The 21110-nt window shown below is 37.3% G+C and overlaps 1 protein-coding gene across 2 annotated transcripts in view; it reads right to left on the bottom strand.

Annotated features, from left to right (window-relative positions):
• Positions 1–3061: 3061 nt before the first annotated feature.
• Positions 3062–21110, bottom strand: part of GASK1B (golgi associated kinase 1B) — a 47534-nt gene continuing 29485 nt past the window's right edge. For both annotated transcript variants that reach the window (XM_043566692.1, XM_043566683.1), the window contains exons 4-5: positions 6924–7150; positions 3062–3819 (exon numbers count right to left, since the gene is read on the bottom strand). In XM_043566692.1, the coding sequence (XP_043422627.1) occupies positions 3612–3819; positions 6924–7150 (435 nt within the window). In that variant the 3' untranslated portion in view covers positions 3062–3611. The remainder of the gene's footprint in view (positions 3820–6923; positions 7151–21110) is intronic.

Below are 21110 nucleotides of genomic sequence, written 5' to 3'. Positions count from 1 at the left end.
TATTTCAAAAGCCAAGTATCTACAGGCAATGTTAGGATAAGATTGTTGGACTAGATATAAAACTGGTCAATGTCCAACAGGGTAATAAACTGCAAAACCATTAGGGTTGTCTTTTCCACCAGGCAGAAATTATTTGCATCTCTATGGGATAAAAATCTACAAGTTGACCTCTGCCCTACAACATTGTTAAATAGACAATTCAATACAAAAGCAAGCCCAGCATTGCACTGAAAGAACACTCAAAAATCTCTTCTGGCTATTTCAAAGTGTCAGATAACTTTTCTAAGAAGTCAAATTGTCTTTCATGAATAAAAGTTTTTAATTCTTGATGATACTAGTTTTTAGAGGAGGGTCTTTATCATGTTTATTTGACTCATGTGCAATTTCCATATCTTATTTTCAGACTAGTGCTCTAAATGTGCCCTACCTTGTTCTGCACTGAGATAAACATTAGAATGTCATAAGACACTGTAGATAAATCTATATCCAGGTTATTTTAGTCATTAGATATAATGTAATGTATACATTGTTAAAAAGCAAAGGTGACTAAAATAAACCTGTGTTCCTGGACCTTTAATATTAAGCATGTCAGAATAAACAGGCTATTATACAGGCTCAGAGATCATAAATGTTTGAACATAAGTCTAAGACATTTTATATTTCAATAAATTTCTGGGTACCTAATAAACTTAATAAATAAGAATGTTCTATGGAAAACCGTAACTCTAATTCTAAGACTCACCCCCAGCAAACAGAAACAAAAACTAACCTCTCACAGTTTGTGACATCTGTTAACTAATTTGCACACCACCTAAAACAATGTTGTATATGCGTCAAGAGAAAGCATGATATCACTAGTAACAATACCAAATATATGCATACATAAACACAATCCAATAAAACTCTTAATGGTTCAATTGTTTCTTTCACCATGGGCAACGGTAGCAGTCTTCTATACTTAACTTCTGAAGAAGAGTAATCTATCAAAAGAAAACCCATTTACAAAATAAAAAGCACACATCTTTAATTTCTAATATTTTTATTATAGATTTTTCAGATATGCATTTATTTGCATATTATCAGCTTAAAGAAAATAAATCACACAACAATCAGCTTTTGTATGTCTGCCAAGGTAAATTGTTTTATTTTAAATTTATCAAGTTATAAATAAACCACATAATATGTTTACGTGAACCAAACCAGGGCATAATCTGAGTGCATTTGAAAGGCTCCGCGTACTCTCATTGCTTCAATAAGAGAAAAGAGCATTACTTAAAATTAAAAGCCTGGCGCTGCAGCTATCCATTATTCAAAAATAATGCAGCATGAATTATTCACTGATTATAACACAAAATACATTGTTAAAAAGCAAAGGTGACTAAAATAAACATGTGTTCCCGGACCTTTCATTTAATATTAAGCATGTCAGAATAACTGGAGGGAAATAAGGAAAGCTAGATCCACGTAAGAGTGAACCCGGCTGCCCAAAAGCAGTGTAGCTTGAGACACAAAATTAAAGCTCCTTTCTGAGGAGATGGGAATTCCCGCCATTAATTTCCCAAATTTAGATAAAGATGATATATTCCATAAAAAGCATATGAAAATGCAAACATGCCAGCTTCATAAGGCAAGGTATAAGGCAACCTCACAAAGAGTTATTTCAAGTCAATGGCTCAATATAAAACCCGGGTCGCCAAACTTTTGTTAGGCCAATTTTTCTAGTAATATACTGATTAATGAGGGAAAGGGGGACTTAAAAAGCCCAAATACATCAGGTAAAAGAGGAGACTCAGGAGAGTCAGAGTTTGCTGAGTGTGTAGAATCAGAGGGAGGAACTCAGAGCTGTAGAGGGATAATGGAAGAAAAGAATGGTCTGAAGACCACTTCTCCAAAGGTCAGCCCAGCAAATAAGGATGCTAGAAAACAGTACATGAATGTGAGCCTAGAAAAGTTACAATTAGATAATCAAATGACCCCTCTCTCCTTGGCCTTACCAAGGTAACTACCTCTTGTAGTTACCATGTTGTTTTGACATTTTGCCTCGACACATTTGTATAAATTAGAATACGTAGTTATATTTAAAAAAACAGTCTTCATTTTAATGCCTTTAATAGTTCTAATTTATGGTGATATTAAGTTGCCCTTGATTAGGACACAGAAAATGCAATGGTATCTTGCCAAAACACAAAGACCCAACACATGAAAACTATATGTCCACGTCCCTATGCCTAATTAAAATGAAGGTAGAGGGAGTTTGGGGAGAATTATTTGAGCCTGAATAGTATCCAAATTCACTGTTAGTTCTAGTCATTGAGGAGAATTGAAAAGAGTCAGGTTTTAATTTATTTTGTTCATATTTCTCATATTAGAATAAGCCAAACAATATATTTAAATACATTCGCTATCTGGTTCTATTGTCAATATCTGAGCAAGATCAATTTAAATCAGTCTAAGTATAATTAGAACAAATCTGAAGAAATCCACTATTATTAATAAAATATACAAAAACTATAGTGTATCCACTGTAAAAATGACAAAATTTTTCAAAAGAGCATCCATTAAAAAAGGCATTCTAGGGGCGCCTGGGTGGCGCAGTCGGTTGGGCATCCGACTTCAGCCAGGTCACGATCTCACGGTCCGGGAGTTCGAGCCCCGCGTCGGGCTCTGGGCTGATGGCTCAGAGCCTGGAGCCTGTTTCTGATTCTGTGTCTCCCTCTCTCTCTGCCCCTCCCCTGTTCATGCTCTGTCTCTCTCTGTCCCAAAAATAAGTAAACGTTGAAAAAAAAAAATTAAAAAAAAAAAAGGCATTCTAAAATTATATTTTCAAATAGGTAACTTGTACCTTAAAATTATTTAATTTCTAAGCCACTAGACATAAACTGGACTCAAACTGAGAAAGCAAAACTACCTACTATATAAACCGTCAGATTTGGATGATTTCTATACTGAAAACAAAATAAATTTATTTAAAAAATGGAAAATGTGATTCTCGCTGCTCAGAATCAGAGATGGCTGATCATTTATAGACAAAATAAAATAAAATATATACTGGTGCTTTTGCAAATAACCCACCATTTCTATGTAGAATTATCGCATACCCTGATGTTTTTTGCAGATCGCAGCCTCAGGTTTCCAATGCAGAATCGCCTCTGGGTCATATTGAGGCTGCCCTGTTTTAACAATCAGCAACCAAAGAATATCAAGAGCCATTCCTATCAGTACTCAGTCAGACCAGTCAATATGGCATAAAATATGCCTGGTTAAAGGAGGCCGCACCTCTGGTTTACGCTGTTCCGTTAAATGGCATGACAAAGCTAACTGGAATAATAATTGCGGCCACCTGTAACCAGATGTTGAGACTCCTATGATGTGATGTTAGAGAAAAATATAAACAAATATTTTTTGAACAGTATGTTTTTTAAAAGGTTTTAAGTCTGCTTATAGAGCTCAGATCCATCATATACACTTGGTCAAATTCATTTCTTTTATGTCTTCCTCCACACTGCCTCATTCCTAAAAGGACTTGAGGTTTGTGTACCTGATTTCAAAACAAAACAAAACAAAACAAAATGCATAAATATATCTAGTATTCTAGCCAGAAGATCCTTTCGTTATTCATTCATAGGTAATACTTTGGCCCCATGTGCGTTGATGTAGGTGAGAAGGATTTTGGCTCTCTGTTCTATTACATCAATAAGCTTTTCAATTCCTTGTCTACCTCCTTGACTTTCCCAATAAACTTTATCAAGAAATAGGGACTGAAGGAGTTTCTGCCGCAAGTGCTGGCTCTTCAAAACAGAAACTGCAGATTCGGGAAACCTGAAAAGATAAAACGATATTTCATTCTTAGTAATTGCTTAGAAATATTATGCCTTACCCAATTGCTTTGCCCTTCATTAATCTGGCATAAATCACACTATCAAATGGTACCTGGAGAATGAAAACATTTTTGTCACTGTCAAACTGACATACTTCTCTTAATAATAATATACTAGAAGAATATGTTTCAAGGGAACTGAATTTTCTATGCTGAATTTTCCATTGAGAACTTGACATACTAATGTCTTACTTAAGGTCATTATCTGTAGGCAAAAAGAGGCACAGAATTAAAGAGTTCTGTTAGCTGGGCAAAAATACTTTCCTCCGTCTTAAGCTCCATTTCACCCATGGAAACCTCTTCAATCTGTCAAGTAGAATAGTATCCTCATAAGTGTCAATGTGGGGTTTTATGCAAGAAAATGTGAGAAGCAAAATGCTGACAAATGCACGCCTGAATTTAATGTGAAATAATCCAAAATGTAGGTAGTAAAAAAAGAAAGAAATCATTACATAATGCCCAATTAAATGAAGAATTGCTTCTGATTCAGATTATACTTCAGGAATTCTCAGAATCTGGGAGCATGTCACTAAACTGGACTATTAAATTGTTTTCAAATAAATTTAGCAAAACTCAAATTTTAGAGTCAAGGCATACCACAATGAACCATCCCTGGAAAACCTGAGGCCAATCCGGAAGTGTCCTTGCTGAACTAGGTTAAGAGGGGCAATATGTCCTGCTCTTCTTTTAGAAAGTAAAAACAGAGGGTCTAGCACATACATCATCGGAAGAACTTTGTCAAGTTTCTGGTTCAAAATCTTAAGGAATGTTTGAATTTCCCATTGGCCCCATCCAGCTTTCATTCAAATACTGATGAATGCACAATAAAATCATGGGGGTTTAATAGTAATTTTCAAGTAAACTTAGTTGCTCCTTAAAAACGAAAACAAGGGGCGCCTGGGTGGCGCAGTCGGTTAAGCGTCCGGCTTCAGCCAGGTCACGATCTCGCGGTCCGTGAGTTCGAGCCCCGCGTCAGGCTCTGGGCTGATGGCTCAGAGCCTGGAGCCTGTTTCCGATTCTGTGTCTCCCTCTCTCTCTGCCCCTCCCCCGTTCATGCTCTGTCTCTCTCTGTCCCAAAAATAAATAAACGTTGAAAAAAAAAAAATTAAAAAAAAAAACAAACCGAAAACAAGAATATAAGCTTGTTTGAGATGTACAAATAGCCCAAAGTTTCAGGCCTCTGAAACACCTTCTCCAAATTTCAGTGGAGTGAGCTAGGGGTGGCATTCAAGGGGCATGAGTGCTGCAGAAAGACCAAAGGCCACAATGCTGGACGTGCTTAATGAATCTGAGTAAGAATGGAATTAAATAATGCTGATAAGATGCTCTTAGCTCCCTAGAGACATGCACGATATAATTTAGTGGCCACAGTATTAATTAAGTAAGCATTTTCCTCTATGAAATATTAATAATCCATGATATATAAGTTCTATGACCCTTCAACTAATTTAGCTGTGTCAGAGTGTATGAGATGAAACTGTTGAAATCATGGATCTCGTTAGTGACTAATCCTTTTCATAAAGGAAAATAAAAAAAAATTACCTGTCTGTGCATTATATTGATTAATAGGAATAGTCTATGCATAAATCTGGGCTAGCAAAGTCCTCATTTTTGCTTTGCAAAGTGTGATTTACCTATTCAAAGAAAATTTAACTTTAAACTCATTACTCCTCATATTGCATTTAATGTTAAATCTTCTTTGAAAGCATAAATAAAACAGTATTCACATTAATATGAATGTATAAAATGGATGGACAATATTCTCCAGCACTCCTAATTCCTAAAGAAAATTTAGAGATTTAAGAAGACTCCATGACATCAACTCAGTAAGTGATGCATTTTGTAAATTTTTTCTACATATAAAATTTCCTTAGTTTAACACTTTAAAGAAAGAATCTGCTATATATTCACCTAAAATCCACAAAGACATGTGAAAACGAGTATTAACAGGGCAAGACATGGCAAAAACTCATGAAATTGGGGCTCATGAAACTCTCATAGGAACAGTATTACCTTTAGTCTTGAAAGTACATAAAATACACATTAGCTGATTCGGAGTGCTAGGAAGAACTAAAGAAATAGGCCTCAGTGTTATTAACAAGAATAAAAATAACAGCATGAACCACACAAGTTACTGCATGAAAATTTTGGACTTGGGTTTGGAAAACTGGAGTTCTACCCTCAGTTTTAGACTCATCCATGTGCTCTCTAGAAGTCACTTCGCTTCACACAGCTGGCTCAGTCTTTCACCAATGCACCCCCTTATTTTCAAGTCTCAAACATACCCCAGTGTCCCGGAAACTCTGATTTCTGACTAAGGTAGGAAGACCAAGAAGAGTGGCTATGAGCTGGGGCCTGAAATTCAGCCTCAGTGGCTGCAGCCAAGGTTGAATACCCCAGACTCTATAGGAGGGTTCCCATTAGTTTCCTTTATTTCCAAATAGGTAAGCTTAAGATACTTTTCCCCATAGTCTATGTCTACTGGAAAGATTTCTAAATGTTCCAAAACCTTTCTACCTGAATTAAATGGCCGCTGTCCTTTAATACCGTGTCCTAGTCAGCAGATTAGCTCTAATTTCCTACTGCATCCAGAAGTCTCTTGAGTTTATTGTGCCTTTGGACATCCCGCCGTGTCAATATCTGCATGCCTGTTAGTTTCCCTGCCCCATGGCCTGATAATGGAGCTTCTGCCACATGCTCATCCATGCTCTGTCAATTCCGATTACAGAGGTCCCTGCATGCTTCCACCCTTACCCACATGGATTTCCACTGAGGGACGAGCAACACGATAGATGTGAAATGTAGCAAGAGTTTTCTAGGTTGCATGGGTTGGTGATAGTGACGCCATGACTGTGATCTTGTTCGTTTTGGCTTAGGTCTGTTTCCCATTACGGGACCTCCATTCCCAGATTCCAGATCCACAATGCGATTCAAGGGTTAAATCAGGATTAAATAGGTTAAATAGGATTTAAGTTTTCTCAAAACCATACTACTTATGTAACAGAAATGTGATGTCCTGCAGATGTTGCTATCACATAAAACTTACTCTTTGATGCCTTCTAACAATTTGAAGTTTAAGTTATCTTCGCTTCTGTCAAAGAAACCCTTGTTGTCTATAAAGACCAAATGCCTTGGGTCATGCTTTCGCTGGATAACGTGTGCTAGAGCCACAGAATCTTGGTTGTCACACTTTGGCCTCAGTCCATTCTGTACACAGGCATCTTCCTTTCGAGGTCTGAATCCACAGCAATTTATATCTAAGCGATTATAAATCTGAAAATGGAAAACGAAAACAATATCCAAGATGCTGAGCAAAAACAAAACTTGGCAAAGCTAGATTTCCAAAGAATTAGTGTTTTCTAAATAGCTGCCTTGCCAGAATCTAATAAGGTCAGACTCACTTAATTAAAGGCAACTGTCAGAATAAGTCCAGGGTTCATATCCTTCTGACTCAGCCATGGTTAAAAGCATTTCCAGCTTCTAACAGTTCCAAAGTCAGATCATCCAAGTTAGACATCTCCACCCTTAGTATTAAAAATTCCCACTGACATCATATGTAGACACATGGCCAGAAGAATCTCTGACTGTATTCATGACAAAAGATGGAAGCCACTGCACTTTCACATAGCTAAAGGCTGTATCTTGTTTTCTTCCTTGGGTTGGGTTATAGAAAACCTGAGTTATCTCAGTGGCTCTAAAAGTTTACTGCATCCCCTAGTTTCTCTGGACTTTAGTATTACACTATCTAACCTGAAATAACCTAGAACAAGTCTTTGGAAAATATGTGACATTCAATAATGATAACAAAAAAACACTACTTGCATGGACCCCACAGTTAGATTCTAAATAAGTGAGCAGAATGAACAAAGCTATTGGGCCCAGTGGGGTTTATTACAGGGATAGGGATTCTACCCTACAGAAGAGGTAAATAGATTAATTAGAAAGGGAAAATTGTGTTATTTTCATTTCTTTGGGGCAGGAAAGAAATAATATTTATTAATCAGGGTAAATTAAAGCCTCAGCTTAGGGGCACCTGGGTGGCTCAATCAGTTAAGCGTCTGACTCTTGATCTTGGCTCAGGTCTTGATCTCACAGGTTGTGAGTTTGAGCCCCACACTGGGCTCTGCACTGGGAGTGAAGTCTACTTAAAAAAAAAAAAGCGTCAGTTTAGGAATTAGATAAATTTCAAGTCAAATCTCTGTTCTCACACTTAGCTATGCAATATTGTGTAGATTCCTTTACGTCACTGACTCTCAACTTAATTACCTGTATAATGGGAATGATACTATTGTACTATCAGTACAATAAGAAGTCAGTAAGTCATTAGTCAGTAAGTAAGTTGATTACAGTCAGTATCTGTAGGTGTTAAATTAAAGAAGATTAATTAAAATATGTATACACCCTCCAGCCCTGACGCAGGCACCTAGAAGATATTCAAAAAAAAACCTGAAAACAGTTATAATTGTTGAGACACACACACACACACACACACACACACACACACACACTATATGACGTGATTTACCTCAAAACAAGCTTCGAAGACAAAAGGCAATTTCTCCACGCTAATGAAGAAAAACTGAGCCTCAGAGAGGTTAAATAATCTGCTCTTGGTAGAATATACGTAAGTAGCAAAGATTGACACACAACTATATTTGTCTCCAAAATCCCATGATTTCCCCCCTAACACATCATGGTGAACAGTTTAAGGCTAGTCGAAGAAAGTACATATGCTCATGATTCAAAAAACAGCTGGACTGAACGCTGTCATTTTTATTCCTTTGGCAGTCATTCCCATCCTTTCTCTTCCCTTGTGTTTTTGCAGATCCTGTGGGGCTAGCCACTCGAGGAGGCCAATTGCTCAGGAAGGAATGCAGAGTGAGTAGTGCCAAAATTTAGCCTACTTTGAAATGGTCCCCACTCATTCACTCATTCATCCAACAAATGTTTATTGAACATCTTCTACCACCTATCAGTGGGCTGGGCACCAAGGAAAAGAGTTGCCCATGGTCAGTACCTCCCCACCACCACTACTCCCAGATGGAAATGAAGTAGTCATTTAATTTTGTCTCACTACCACAGCAAACTTTAAGAACTGGACGAATGACCTTCCTCTGTTTTCCGCACATAAGTGGACTTTGTATCAAATAGCAATATTTTGAGAAACAAGGATTATAAAAGAGGTCAGCCTAAGCCAATTTTCTATGACATTTGCATAAAACCAGTCACATGGGACAGGGGTGGTCAGTGAGCCAAGAGGCATGTGGATAGCTCAGGGGGTATACTGCTGATCCACAAGCAACCTACAGATAAAGGGAGGCCTCTGTCAGGATTGGCTCCAGGCAGCTGATCCATGGGGCTATAAGTCTCAGCAATGATTTCTCCAAAAGGTCACAGAGGCCGACTGCAGAGAACAGTAAGTTCCCACTTCTGGTTAAAGTGTATTTGCCTGGCATGAGGACAGGGGTTCCCCAAAGGTGAGCAAGAGTGCCCCAAGCAAATCACTATAGGTTAGATGAAAAAAGCATAGATCAGAAACTATTAGAAAAATTTATTGTGCCCTTTCTCTTCAAATAGTCTGATTAATTTTGTGTAGTAACTTGACTGCCTTTGAATATAAGAGAAACCAAGTGACATAAAGAGATTGTATCTGATTGGCAATTATTTAAGCTAAGATCAGGGAATCAGGGGGAACATGAAAAATAGGCTTTCTAGAAGCTCCTTCTCATCCAATCTCCCTTTTTTTTTTTTTTGCTACATTAACTATTCTCCAAAACTCTCTATACCATTGTCCTCTCATCATCATATGTTTATATGCGGTTATAATGGCATACACAGGGAAAAATATAATACATGGGAAAAAATAAATCCTATTTACTTTTGACTACAACATCAAGGTCTGTTATGTTGGATAAATGGTTTAGAACTTAAGTTATAAGGACCAATCTATCAAACTCTTCACAAATGGTGTCCTGAACCCTGAGCTCTCTTCGTTTTTGATTTCACACCAGTGAAGAAAGGACTAAGACCTATAGCTACATTTCTGTCATTTCTACAACAAAGCCATGAGTATCAAATATATTAGTGTTAAATGATAAGCACTTTAGAGTTTAGACCCCAACTTTCGGTACTTCTATAAATATTATACTTTTCTATTTTTAAACTACAAGGAAGCATTAAAAGTTAGAAGTGGAAAAGACCAAGTTAGGTCATTTTTTTATTGCCTTCCCAGCATGAGATTGTTTCCTACAGTGTATTTTTAAAGTGCTTTATCTGATCTAATTTTGAATCACTCAACAGTCTGTGATGATTTCACCACTTCCCCGACAGACTGTTGTGCCATTCAAGTCTAACAGACCTTATTATTAAAAACGGGTGTGTGTGTTCAACTCAACTCCTCTTCCATAAGATGTTTACCCCTCCTTTTATTCAGATTTACACTTGAAGTCGGTGGGTACAGTAACATGTGTCGAGTGTGTGTATGTGTGTATGTGTTTGTGTGTACACCTACAGATACAGACCCGTCTGTAAGGCCTAAATAATCTGAGTTTTACTTTGTCTTTCTTATCCTCTAACTATAGTAAATTATGTCTTTGTATTATTGCCCTTGTCTAGCAAGGGCTTACGTAGCTCTTAAATCTTGTTCCCTAGCTCTTCTCAGAATTTTGTTTATAGTCTTCCTTTTGAATTCACATTCAATATACCCAAAATAATTTGACCACAAAACCGTCATCCACTCCCTTAAATTCAGTGCCATGTGCCTGGCATTTAATTTAGTTATATATTGAATATATATCTGCTTACTGCAAAGAGAGTGTACCTATTTTTAAAGCCTGATAAAGCATATCCTAGATAGCTATGAATCCATAATATAGTGCTAATATACTTTTTAGTGCACACATTAAAACAATCATTTCATTTAACTATCGCATAATTAAGCACTGTAGTTCACATGAACATGTCTGCATCCTTAGATAATTATCCTACAAAGAAGGCTCACTGGGGGTAAATTGTATCAGGTAAGTGACTATGAGTATTGATCATCATCTCTGTAACTTGTTCAAATTCACAACCTCCCACCCTTTAAACAAGGAAAATCTTTTACAAAATTGAACTTCTGAATCAGAAGATTACTGCCAACCATCATTTTCCATAAAATTACTCTGTCCTCTTTTAGGAAAATGTATCTTTTCAATGTTTACCTAACTAAAATTATACTCAGAAAAATCCAGGTGTTCCAGCCAAATTTTTTTTGGTTGGTCGTGGCAATATTTTTAGATATACTGCCTTCTCCTAAAGTTTCTTTTTTTAATTCCATTTTCCTTTTGGTGGTGTTACTTTTGCCTGCATGAAAACATCTCCTGAGTGACTCAGTTATGTTTACAGAGCCTAAACAAGGATGCCTGCACTGCACTGACTAGCTCTCCAGAGCCCCTTAGGAATCTACAGAAATCCAATGACTTTTCACCCTTTTGCACACCACCCATTCTAGCTGTGCCTTCAAAATGTGGGTCTATCAAAGCAATTGAGGTACTTTCTTCACATTTTCTTTTTCCTCAAAATAATGGGATTAAATGACTAATTTCAGGCAATGCCTGAACAAAAGCAAGAAAAAATATTCTAAAAGTACTCCTAATATTAATGAAAAACATAACAGCAGTCATTTACTATTTACTCTGTGCCAGGAACTGTGCGCTGAATGCTTTACACGTGTTGCTTCATTTAATCCTCAGAGCAACCTGAAGATATGGGTGCTACCCACAGTCTCATCTGATAAGCAAAGACAGAGAGGCACAAGGAGGCTGGTTGACTGACCCAAGGTCCCTGTGTTCATAAATGACAGAACTCAGGATTCTAACCCAGATGTCTATGATCTCAAAGTCCATGCTCCTTCCCATCCTGGTTGTATCTCTCAGGTGTAGCCAAGGTGGCAGGTACTGCAAAAAAGCCAAGTGCCTTTGTATAGAATAGTAAATGTTACTGCATTCAGCAAATGCTGGTTATAAGCTTTCAGCAGAAGTACGAAGAACTGCAGTGTAGGAGTTTAGGTAAAAATGCATGAAGGAGAAGATATTACAGTTGTGTTTTGAGAGACAGGAAGTCTTAGCTAAAAAAATAAGCAAAGGCGTGAAAAAAGGAAATCAAGACACCTTTAGAAAAACTGAGAGTACATTAGACCAGCGCTTCTCAGACTGTCTGTAGTGAAAGACCAAGCGGTTTTGATTTTTCTTTCCCTCAGCCCCACAATTCATGTGGGTTGTCGTTTGTTAAATAATAATAATAGGGGCACCTGGGTGGCTCAGTTGGTTAAGCACATCTGATTCTGGGTTTGGGCTCAGGTCATGATCTCATGATTGGTGGGATTGAGCTTTGAGCCCCACATCAGGACCTCGCTGACAGCATGAAGCCTGCCTGGGATTCTCTCTCTCTCCTTCTCTCTCTGCCCCTCCCCTGCTTGCACTTGTGCTCTCCCTCTCTCTCAAAATAAATAAATAAACTTAAAAATAATAATTACTAGAGAAAATTTTAGTTTATTTATTTTGGGAGAGAGTGTGAGTGGGGTAGGGGCAGAGAGAGACGGAGAAACAGAGAGAGAGAGAGAGAGAGAGTGAGAGAGAATCCCAAGCAGGCTCCATGCTCATGGCACAGGGCTGGATGGGCCTCAATCCCATGCAAGATCATGTCCTGAGCTCAAGCCAAGAGTCAGGTGCTTACCCGACTGTGCCACCCAGGCACCCTCAGAGAAATAAAATTTTTAAAAGTACAAAATACCAGCCAAATAGTTTGTTAGAATCAACAGATGAAATTACTTTACCAAACTGCTACCAAAGTTTCTAAGTGTTGACTTGCAATTTTTGTACTTGTCACAGACTAGTCAATCAGCAGGGTCCTTGAATCACACTTTGAGTGGCACAGTGCAAGACTACACTGTCGCTAAGGTGAAGGTGAAGGCAGGTAGCAGAGGAAAAGCTGAGGGAGAGGACTGTACCTATAAGGGAAGCCAAAAAATCTGCTGTGTCTTCACGTTTCACCATCATTTTCTCATGTAGAGCTGGAAGAAAGGTAAAAGGCAAGGAACAGGGCATCGAGGGAAATGTTAAAAGAACAAAAACTAGAGGGAACCCAGGCAAGCTGAAGAGAGAATAAAATGAAGATGTTCTTCCTAATCTAGATGAGAAATTCCTCTGATCCAGATATTTTCCTCACTCAACTTTTTTTTTTTTTCTCCGTTTTTTATTTTATTTTTGGGACAGAGAGAGACAGAGCATGAACGGGGGAGGGGCAGAGAGAGGGAGACACAGAATCGGAAACAGGCTCCAGGCTCTGAGCCATCAGCCCAGAGCCTGACGCGGGGCTCGAACTCCCGGACCGCGAGATCGTGACCTGCCTGAAGTCGGACGCTTAACCGACTGCGCCACCCAGGCGCCCCCTCACTCAACTTTTTTAGTTAAATTACATAACCCTGTAAATTTTTTCCACCTCAGTTTTCGCAAACCTCTTAAAGGGTCTCAGTGAGCATACGTGTGTATGTATGTGTGTTTCTGATTGGGAAGTCAATATCACCATCTCTTTTCAAGCTGTTTGCTTTTTTAACCACTTAAAAACAGAACCTTTATAAAGAAAACTGCATTTTTAGAGAAAGAGTTTAAGAAATGCAATAAGACATGGAATAGATGGAATTTCACAATTTACCATAGTAACTCATCCAAGGCCTGGCACCTAGTAGGCACTGGATAAATGTCTATTATGAAAAGAACTATTGAAAGTTGGCATTCACTTTGTTTTTGTTTTTGATGTTTATTTATCTGTTTTGAGAGAGAGAGAGAGAAAGAGAGTGTGTGCATATATGGGCGGGGGAAGGGCAGAGAGAGAAGGAGAGATAGACTCAAGCAGTCTCCACACTGTCAGTATGGAGCCCAATGTGGGGCCCAGAACCATGAGTCATGACCTGAGCTGAGATCAAGAGTCAAACACTTAACTGACTGAGCCACCCAGGTGCTCCTGAAATGCAAAAAGACAGTGAGAATTGTTACCATTAACAGCCCCACCCTAGGTACAGAGAAACACAAAAACATATAGACTTACTTACAAGCTATTAACTCACATTGGAAAATCCTTCTATATGAATTTGTCTTGATGTGAACCAGGATATGATTGCCATGCTATCAGTGAAAAACTAGATGGATCCCTGTAGTCTAATGAATGTGTGAAGGTAGACCAGATCATAAAGAGGAACTTCAAACAAATGCTACAGTTCCCATGGTAGGATAATACAGTCTTGTTAATACAGACTTAGTGTCTTACCTTGGGAACTACACACAAGCAAAATCAAAAGTGGTCTCACCAACCTACCCCGGTATCACTTGGGAACTCTCACCTCATAAAATAATAGGTTTCATTTTTGTTCTGTGCTGCCATGGCAACAGGTGCCTGTTAAATTACTACGCATGTAAACGTGACTAGCAGAACATCTGATGAACAATGAGAAAAGTAAAATGAGTTTGCAATACATACATCTAACAGTGGCCACAGGCTCTCTTTTGCCTCTGCCTCTGTAAATAGCAGCCATTGCTCTTTACTACCTAATCTTAGAATTCCATAAAGATATCTATCAATATGAACCAAGTGAATGCAGAATCTCTAGTTTCTTCCATGTTACTGAATCATAAGTAAAGAAATAACAGTATTTACACACAAAAGCATTTTTAAGGCTGCAATATATTTGGATCTATTTCTATGGATGCAATGTTTAGAATCTATATACTGTACCTCAGAAAAAGTACCTGAAGTCAAACATCATTCTGCCACATTAAGACTCTGGAGAGAGTCACCACGCAAGTGATAATCTCTTTTTGGACAAAGAAAATTCCCTTTCTGCAATCTGCACAAGCAGGGCTGCAAGGAAGCAGCCTCTGCCAAAGACACACCCACTTTCCTGTAAAGATTTATAAAGAACATTCAGACTAAAGAAAACAATAATTTTTATGTTTCATAAAGTTCTGATTTATGGGATGAGTTTATATTAAACAAAGAAATGTAAACCAAAAACAAAGTAACCTTGGTATAAGTAAAATGTTTAAAAAGTGCTTTCTTTTGAGGAAATGAAACACCATTTTTAACAATTTAACATTAAACAGAGTTGTAAACAAGCTTAAGATTACGAACATTTACATCTGAGGAAACACTGTTACTGAAAACTTTTTGCTTGACTTGACTGTACTAGCTTTTAGTATTTTTACGGAATTTCTATCAATTTTAGTTTCCCCAATAGTGTGGTATTTTATTATAAGGAGATTGGCAAAAACAAGATCATCTAAATGACTACGCGAAAACACAATTCTGATTACAGTGACAAAGATTCTTTGCTTGATGTGACTTTAGTTAGGCTCCTGAAACTTTCTCCCTGGCCTTCCATATCAAATCTAGTTTTAGCAAAACCCTGTAAATCAGTTTAACCAGAACCCCCCCACCACTGATACCTGATAACTCTCAATATCTCATCTTCCTCATCTTCCACTGACCCCAGGGCGATGTCTGATCACCCTGGTCTGTCTTCAGCAAGAATATGGTTAGGCCATTTAAACTAGAACTCCTCTTACCCCTGGTGTTTCCTCTTCATAATTTGCCATCCACTGACCCCTATCCAGCTCCTTGGCTACACATTCACACTTGACTATGCTGTATTCAGATTGGAGCCTTATCTGTCTCCCCCACTAGAAAATCCCATTGCAATGGTTCCTATCCCTACACGCATCATCTTGAATAGTCTTCCTTACTATCTTTAACAAGTGTCACTGACTCTTTCTTTAACCATGATTAACACAAGCTAATATAGCATATCCCAAAGCTATTTAAACTCATATCTTTCAATGGAAATTGGTTCTTTTTATAAAAAGCTAATTAATTCTGACAGATGGATTATTCTCTGGTTATTGAAAACTAAGTACTGCTTGAATGTAGAGTGGTGGTTGCCAAGGGCTGGAAAGTGGGAAGATGAAAGGATGTTGGTCAAAGGGTACAAACTTTTAGCGGCAAGAGGGATAAGTTCTGAGGCTCAGACTATAGATAATAATACTATATTACATACTTGAAATTTGCTAAGTAGATTTTGAGCATTCTCTCTCATACACACACAAAAGGTAACTATGTGAAGTGATAAATGTTTAAGTTACCTTGATTGTGGTAAATATTTCACGATATAGGCAAACATCAAATCATTACATTGTACACTTTACAATTGTACAAACACAATTGTGTTTGTCAAGTATACTTCAATAGAGTTGGGAAAAAACAGTAAATAAATAAATTCTGCTTTCCTAAATTAAACTTTTTTTCAAAGACTGTTGCTACATGTACACACAGAAGTTCCTATTTGAAGATAGATTTGCTTTTATGCTCCTTGAGTTAGCAAATAGCTATAAAATAAAGCCCTTTATGCAACTTGGATACAAAATCCAAGTTTACATCATAAAGTCTTTATCAAAATAACCTAAAAGGATACATATCAGTTTTTCCCCACACTACAAGTAAGAAAAAAGCTGAGATCCTAAGTAACTTGTCCAAGGAGATACAACTAGTGTATGATGTGAATTTCTACCAACTTCTGCCTGACTCATCATACTGCCACCGGAGGTAGAAAAGACAAGTTTCTTGTTTTCATGGAGATTACAATCTGGATGCTTCTAAGTATGAGTCACTGTGTATCCTCCACATCGATCAATATCACATCTTGCACGGTGCACATACTCAATAACTGTTGAAAAAATGAGGGAATGATTGCCGGCTTCACTCAGCTCACCTATTGAAACCTATCTAATGCAGATAGCTAACTGCCAAAAGCCCTCTCCTTAGACAAGACCTCCATGTTTTCCTCTATCCATTTTCTTGTAAAAAGCTCAGAATCTTAAAATCAAAATCACAGAATCTTAGAATCACAGAGCTGTAACACTTGTGAAGTTATAAGCTACTATACAAAGGGAAGTTTATTTCAGAAAAATGACCCTAGGCCACGCTTCTCAAAGTTTCTTTAAGAACCTTTGACACATACAGTCATTGAAGACACCAAAAGGGATTAATTTATGTGGGCTACTTACTATATAGAATTTAAACCTAAAAAACATTAACTACCTATGTATTAATTCATTTAAAAATAACACTGGGGGCGCCTGGGTGGCGCAGTCGGTTGGGCGTCCGACTTCAGCCAGGTCACGATCTCGCCGTCTGTGAGTTCGAGCCCCGCGTCAGGCTCTGGGCTGATGGCTCAGAGCCTGGAGCCTGTTTCCGATTCTGTGTCTCCCTCTCTCTCTGCCCCTCCCCCGTTCATGCTCTGTCTCTCTCTGTCCCAAAAATAAAATAAAAAACATTGAAAAAAAAATTTAAAAAATAACACTGGGGGGCACTTGTGATGAGCACTGGGTATTATATGTAAGTGATGAATCACTAAATTCTGCTCTTAAAACCAACATTACACTATATGTTAACTAACTAGAATTTAAATAAAAGCTTTAAAAATAACAAATAAATAATTTTTGAAAAAATTAAAATTAAAAATAACACTGATACATCCACCAAATGTTAAACTGTTTGAAAGAAATTGCTACACTTTCCAACAAAATTAATAAGAGAAATGGAATTGTTTTATCAAGTTAAAATGATGTTTAATGAAAAAAGCAGCTAGTTCAGCTCACAATTCAAACAATTGCATAAGCAGTTTTCCTCAAGACAAACATTGCACTGTGGGAGGCATTACAAGTGCCTTAGGCATTCTTCCCATGTTACCACACAGAATTTTTAAAAGATGTATATTTACAGTAGAGATTTAAGAAAATCAATAGTTTCGTTGCTTCATCAAGGAAATTCTTAAGTGAATCAGGCATTTTTTTCCTGTATTTTTTCATGTGAGCACAGTGGCAATGAAGAGTAGGACAGCTGTTGGTACAATTTGGTGCCAGCTTTGATTCATGCTGAGGCACCAACAGATTCACCCACTACTGAGAATATCCACATAATGAAAAAAGCAAAAATCAGTCTCAACATTATTATGGAAATACTGTTGACCTCACGGACCCCCTGAAATAGCCACAAGAAAGCCATTGCCCTAAACAATCCCATCTGGTAATAATTTTTTCAAGTTCCATTTATCTCTTAGTTATTTATGTCCATAAACAAACACTTGAATATGGTTGCCAAGGGCACGGAACTAACAGCATCTTTATGCACCAGCTCTCACTTAACCCTCTCTGAATCTACTTCATTGGGCAAAATTATTTTTTTTTTCATGTTTACTTATTTTGAGAGACGAGAGAGAGAGAGAGAGAGAGACAGAGAGGGAGAGAGAATCTCAAGCAGGCTCTGCACTGACAGTGCAGAGCCCAATGTGGGGCTCGAACTCCCTCAGCTGAAATCACTTAACCGACTAAACCACCCACGCACCCGTGGGCAAAATTGTTTTCAAAATAAATCTTTTAAAAATAATTACATCAAAAAACATTGAGCCAGATGAACATCTGCCTGTCCTCTCAAGTGTTCCTATGAAAATACAATTTATATTGAGTTTTCCGTGCTTTTCTTATTTGCTTCCTGGTGGCTTTATGCAGGTCTGGTGCTTAGACCTCCTATTTTCCTGGAACACAGCAGTTAAGGTTGGTTTCAAATTGTCTGTGGTTCAGTGGCATAGGATTAGTGGGGAAGCCAATCCCAAAGCTAGCTCAAATGATGCATTAAACAATCTTTGAATATTGAAAGGTTGTTATGGAATCACACAGGCTGCCTCAAATCATTGATCTCTCCAGCCCAGCTATGTATACAAGATTTAGGATTGAGACATAGTAATTATGCACTAATCAATTTCAGCCCAGTCTATAAATTCCATGGCAAGGGTTGAAATAAGTAAAAATGGCATATCATTAAATAACATATACTGTGCTTTTGATTAATAATTAAATTAGAATTGACCCCAGAATGCTCAGTTGGTTGTCACTTAGCAATATGAAGCTTATGAATATAACTTACCTGACCAGACATTTTCCCCTTTGATTCAGACTGATAAAAGAGCAGACTCTGTGAGTCAATTTCCTAGTCCACGTTTTATGCAAATTAGGCTTTAAGTATAATCAATGCCAGAAATCTCTGAGAATAAATGCTAGACAGTAGGCGGAAAGAATATATAAAATTCTAAAAGCTTTTAAGTTGGAAGCAGACATCTGAGGAACCCGTATGATCCTTAACAGGAGGGATATGCTTTGAAACACAGAGCAGTCTTAACGCAGGAAGTAGACCAGGATCCAGAGAAATGCATTCTTGTTGTAAAGGCCAGGTAGCTAATAAGCCATGCTTCTGTGATAAACCAGGGTCAGTATGGCTAGACAACTGTTTCTCTTCAAAGTTGTCTCCATGAAAAATCAAAAAAATAGCTTAAATGCTGTGAAGTAAGAGAACGCAGTTTCTAAAAGTCAGGCCTTCACTAGAACAATGATGTCAAAGCCCAAAACAGAGATTCACAGGCCAGTGCCTTTGTGTTTACTTTCTCAATCCTGTCATATTGCTGTAGAAAGTTTTTAGCAGCAGACGTACATTCCACTTGAAGTTCAGAAAAAGTGAAACTATTTGCCTTTTGAAGTACAGGCCAATACAATTCTACTTTTGGTTTCATAATCTCTCCAAGGTTTTGAGGCCTAACTGCTAAGGGGACAGGTACAAGCTGGCAGGTCAGTTTCTTCAGTGAGGGGGACAGATTTCACAGACTTCCAAAGACTTTTATCAGACTGCCTTTGGAAGACAGGATTCTGAAGGAGCGAGCATGTGTAAAAGGGATGTATTCCATGAATAGTCAAAGGGGAATTGACTGTGTGGATTAACCAAGAGGACATCTGGAGAGGAATTACACTGAGAAACAAGAGTACAATAGTTCCCAGGCATAGAAATGACATTGTGTCAGATTCAAAGCCAAGTCTCAAAATCTCAAATGATGACTGAGCCTCACAGATTGATTAGGAATTGTCTAGACAGAACACAGAAATTCCTCAATTCAAGTTTGTTGAATTGAATTGAACCTCAAAAGCAGTACCCTGTATGCTTATAATTCCTGGGTTTTGTTTATAAAGTAAAATAAAAAGTACTATGCTATGCAAACAGGAAACAGAACAAATGGTTATAAAGCAAACTATTTAAATAAAACACCTCCGAAGCCAAGAAAGCCTTTCACATGATGTTGAAGTGGCCAAAAGCAACAAATAAATGCCTTAAGGTATTTGTTACATTAAGAGGCTGTTTCAACCTAGGGAATATTTCTTGGCTTCTGACCTTTAGATCGATGTTCTCAGGAATAGAATCTTTCTAATATCCACCTCCCACACCACCCCTTTTATTGGCATCATAAAACCTCAGAGAACCCTGCCTCTCTCGAATTTTTAAAAGCATAGGAGTAATATGTGGTCAACTGCATTTAAAGTATCTAAGTTTTTAAAAACACACAAATATCTACTTACTATGCATATAAAATTATTTTTCAATTGGCTGAAAACATGCACACTCATCTCATGACTGTGATCATCTGTTTGGAGAGAGTGCAGGAAGGGGACTTAAAGACATGGCCAAAGGGGACTTGAAGTATTTTTAATGTGTTTATATTTTTTAAATATATTTTAAATTATAAGTATATAATAAATATATAATAAATATAGTTATAATTATATAATTATATAATATATAATTATATAATTATAATTATATTTATTATTTTTATTATTTATTATTTATTTATTATTTATTATGTATTGTTTATTATTATATTTATTATTAATTAATTATATAATTATAATTATTTTTATAATATAATTATATAATATAATTATATAAATATAAATATAATTATAATTATATTTTAAATTATAAAAGCAAATATGCAAAAAAAAAGTTGACAGGATAATCCTAGAAGGTGGAAACATTGTGTTTGTTATGTTAGTCTTTGTTCTTTGAGGTGTTTTTGTTTTGTTTTGTTTTCTTTTCTTTTCATTGTCTCAACAAAGGGAATGGAGACATTGAGGAACAGAATCTCAGAATATAATCCCAACTAGTTTCCCAGGTTCTGTAGGCTGAGAACCGTTCAGTTAACAGACATGTAAGAAGGTTTTCCTGAAGTTCCCCCATCTGTGCAAAAAATGACAAGCCTTTTACCCCAACTTGACCTGAGCAGCAGGTCCATAGAAACAACCTCATAGGATCACATGGTTTC

The sequence above is a fragment of the Prionailurus bengalensis genome, chromosome B1 (genome assembly GCF_016509475.1).
Source record: "Prionailurus bengalensis isolate Pbe53 chromosome B1, Fcat_Pben_1.1_paternal_pri, whole genome shotgun sequence".
Taxonomy (NCBI): Eukaryota; Metazoa; Chordata; class Mammalia; order Carnivora; family Felidae; genus Prionailurus; species Prionailurus bengalensis.
This window is presented reverse-complemented; position numbering and strand designations above follow the sequence as displayed.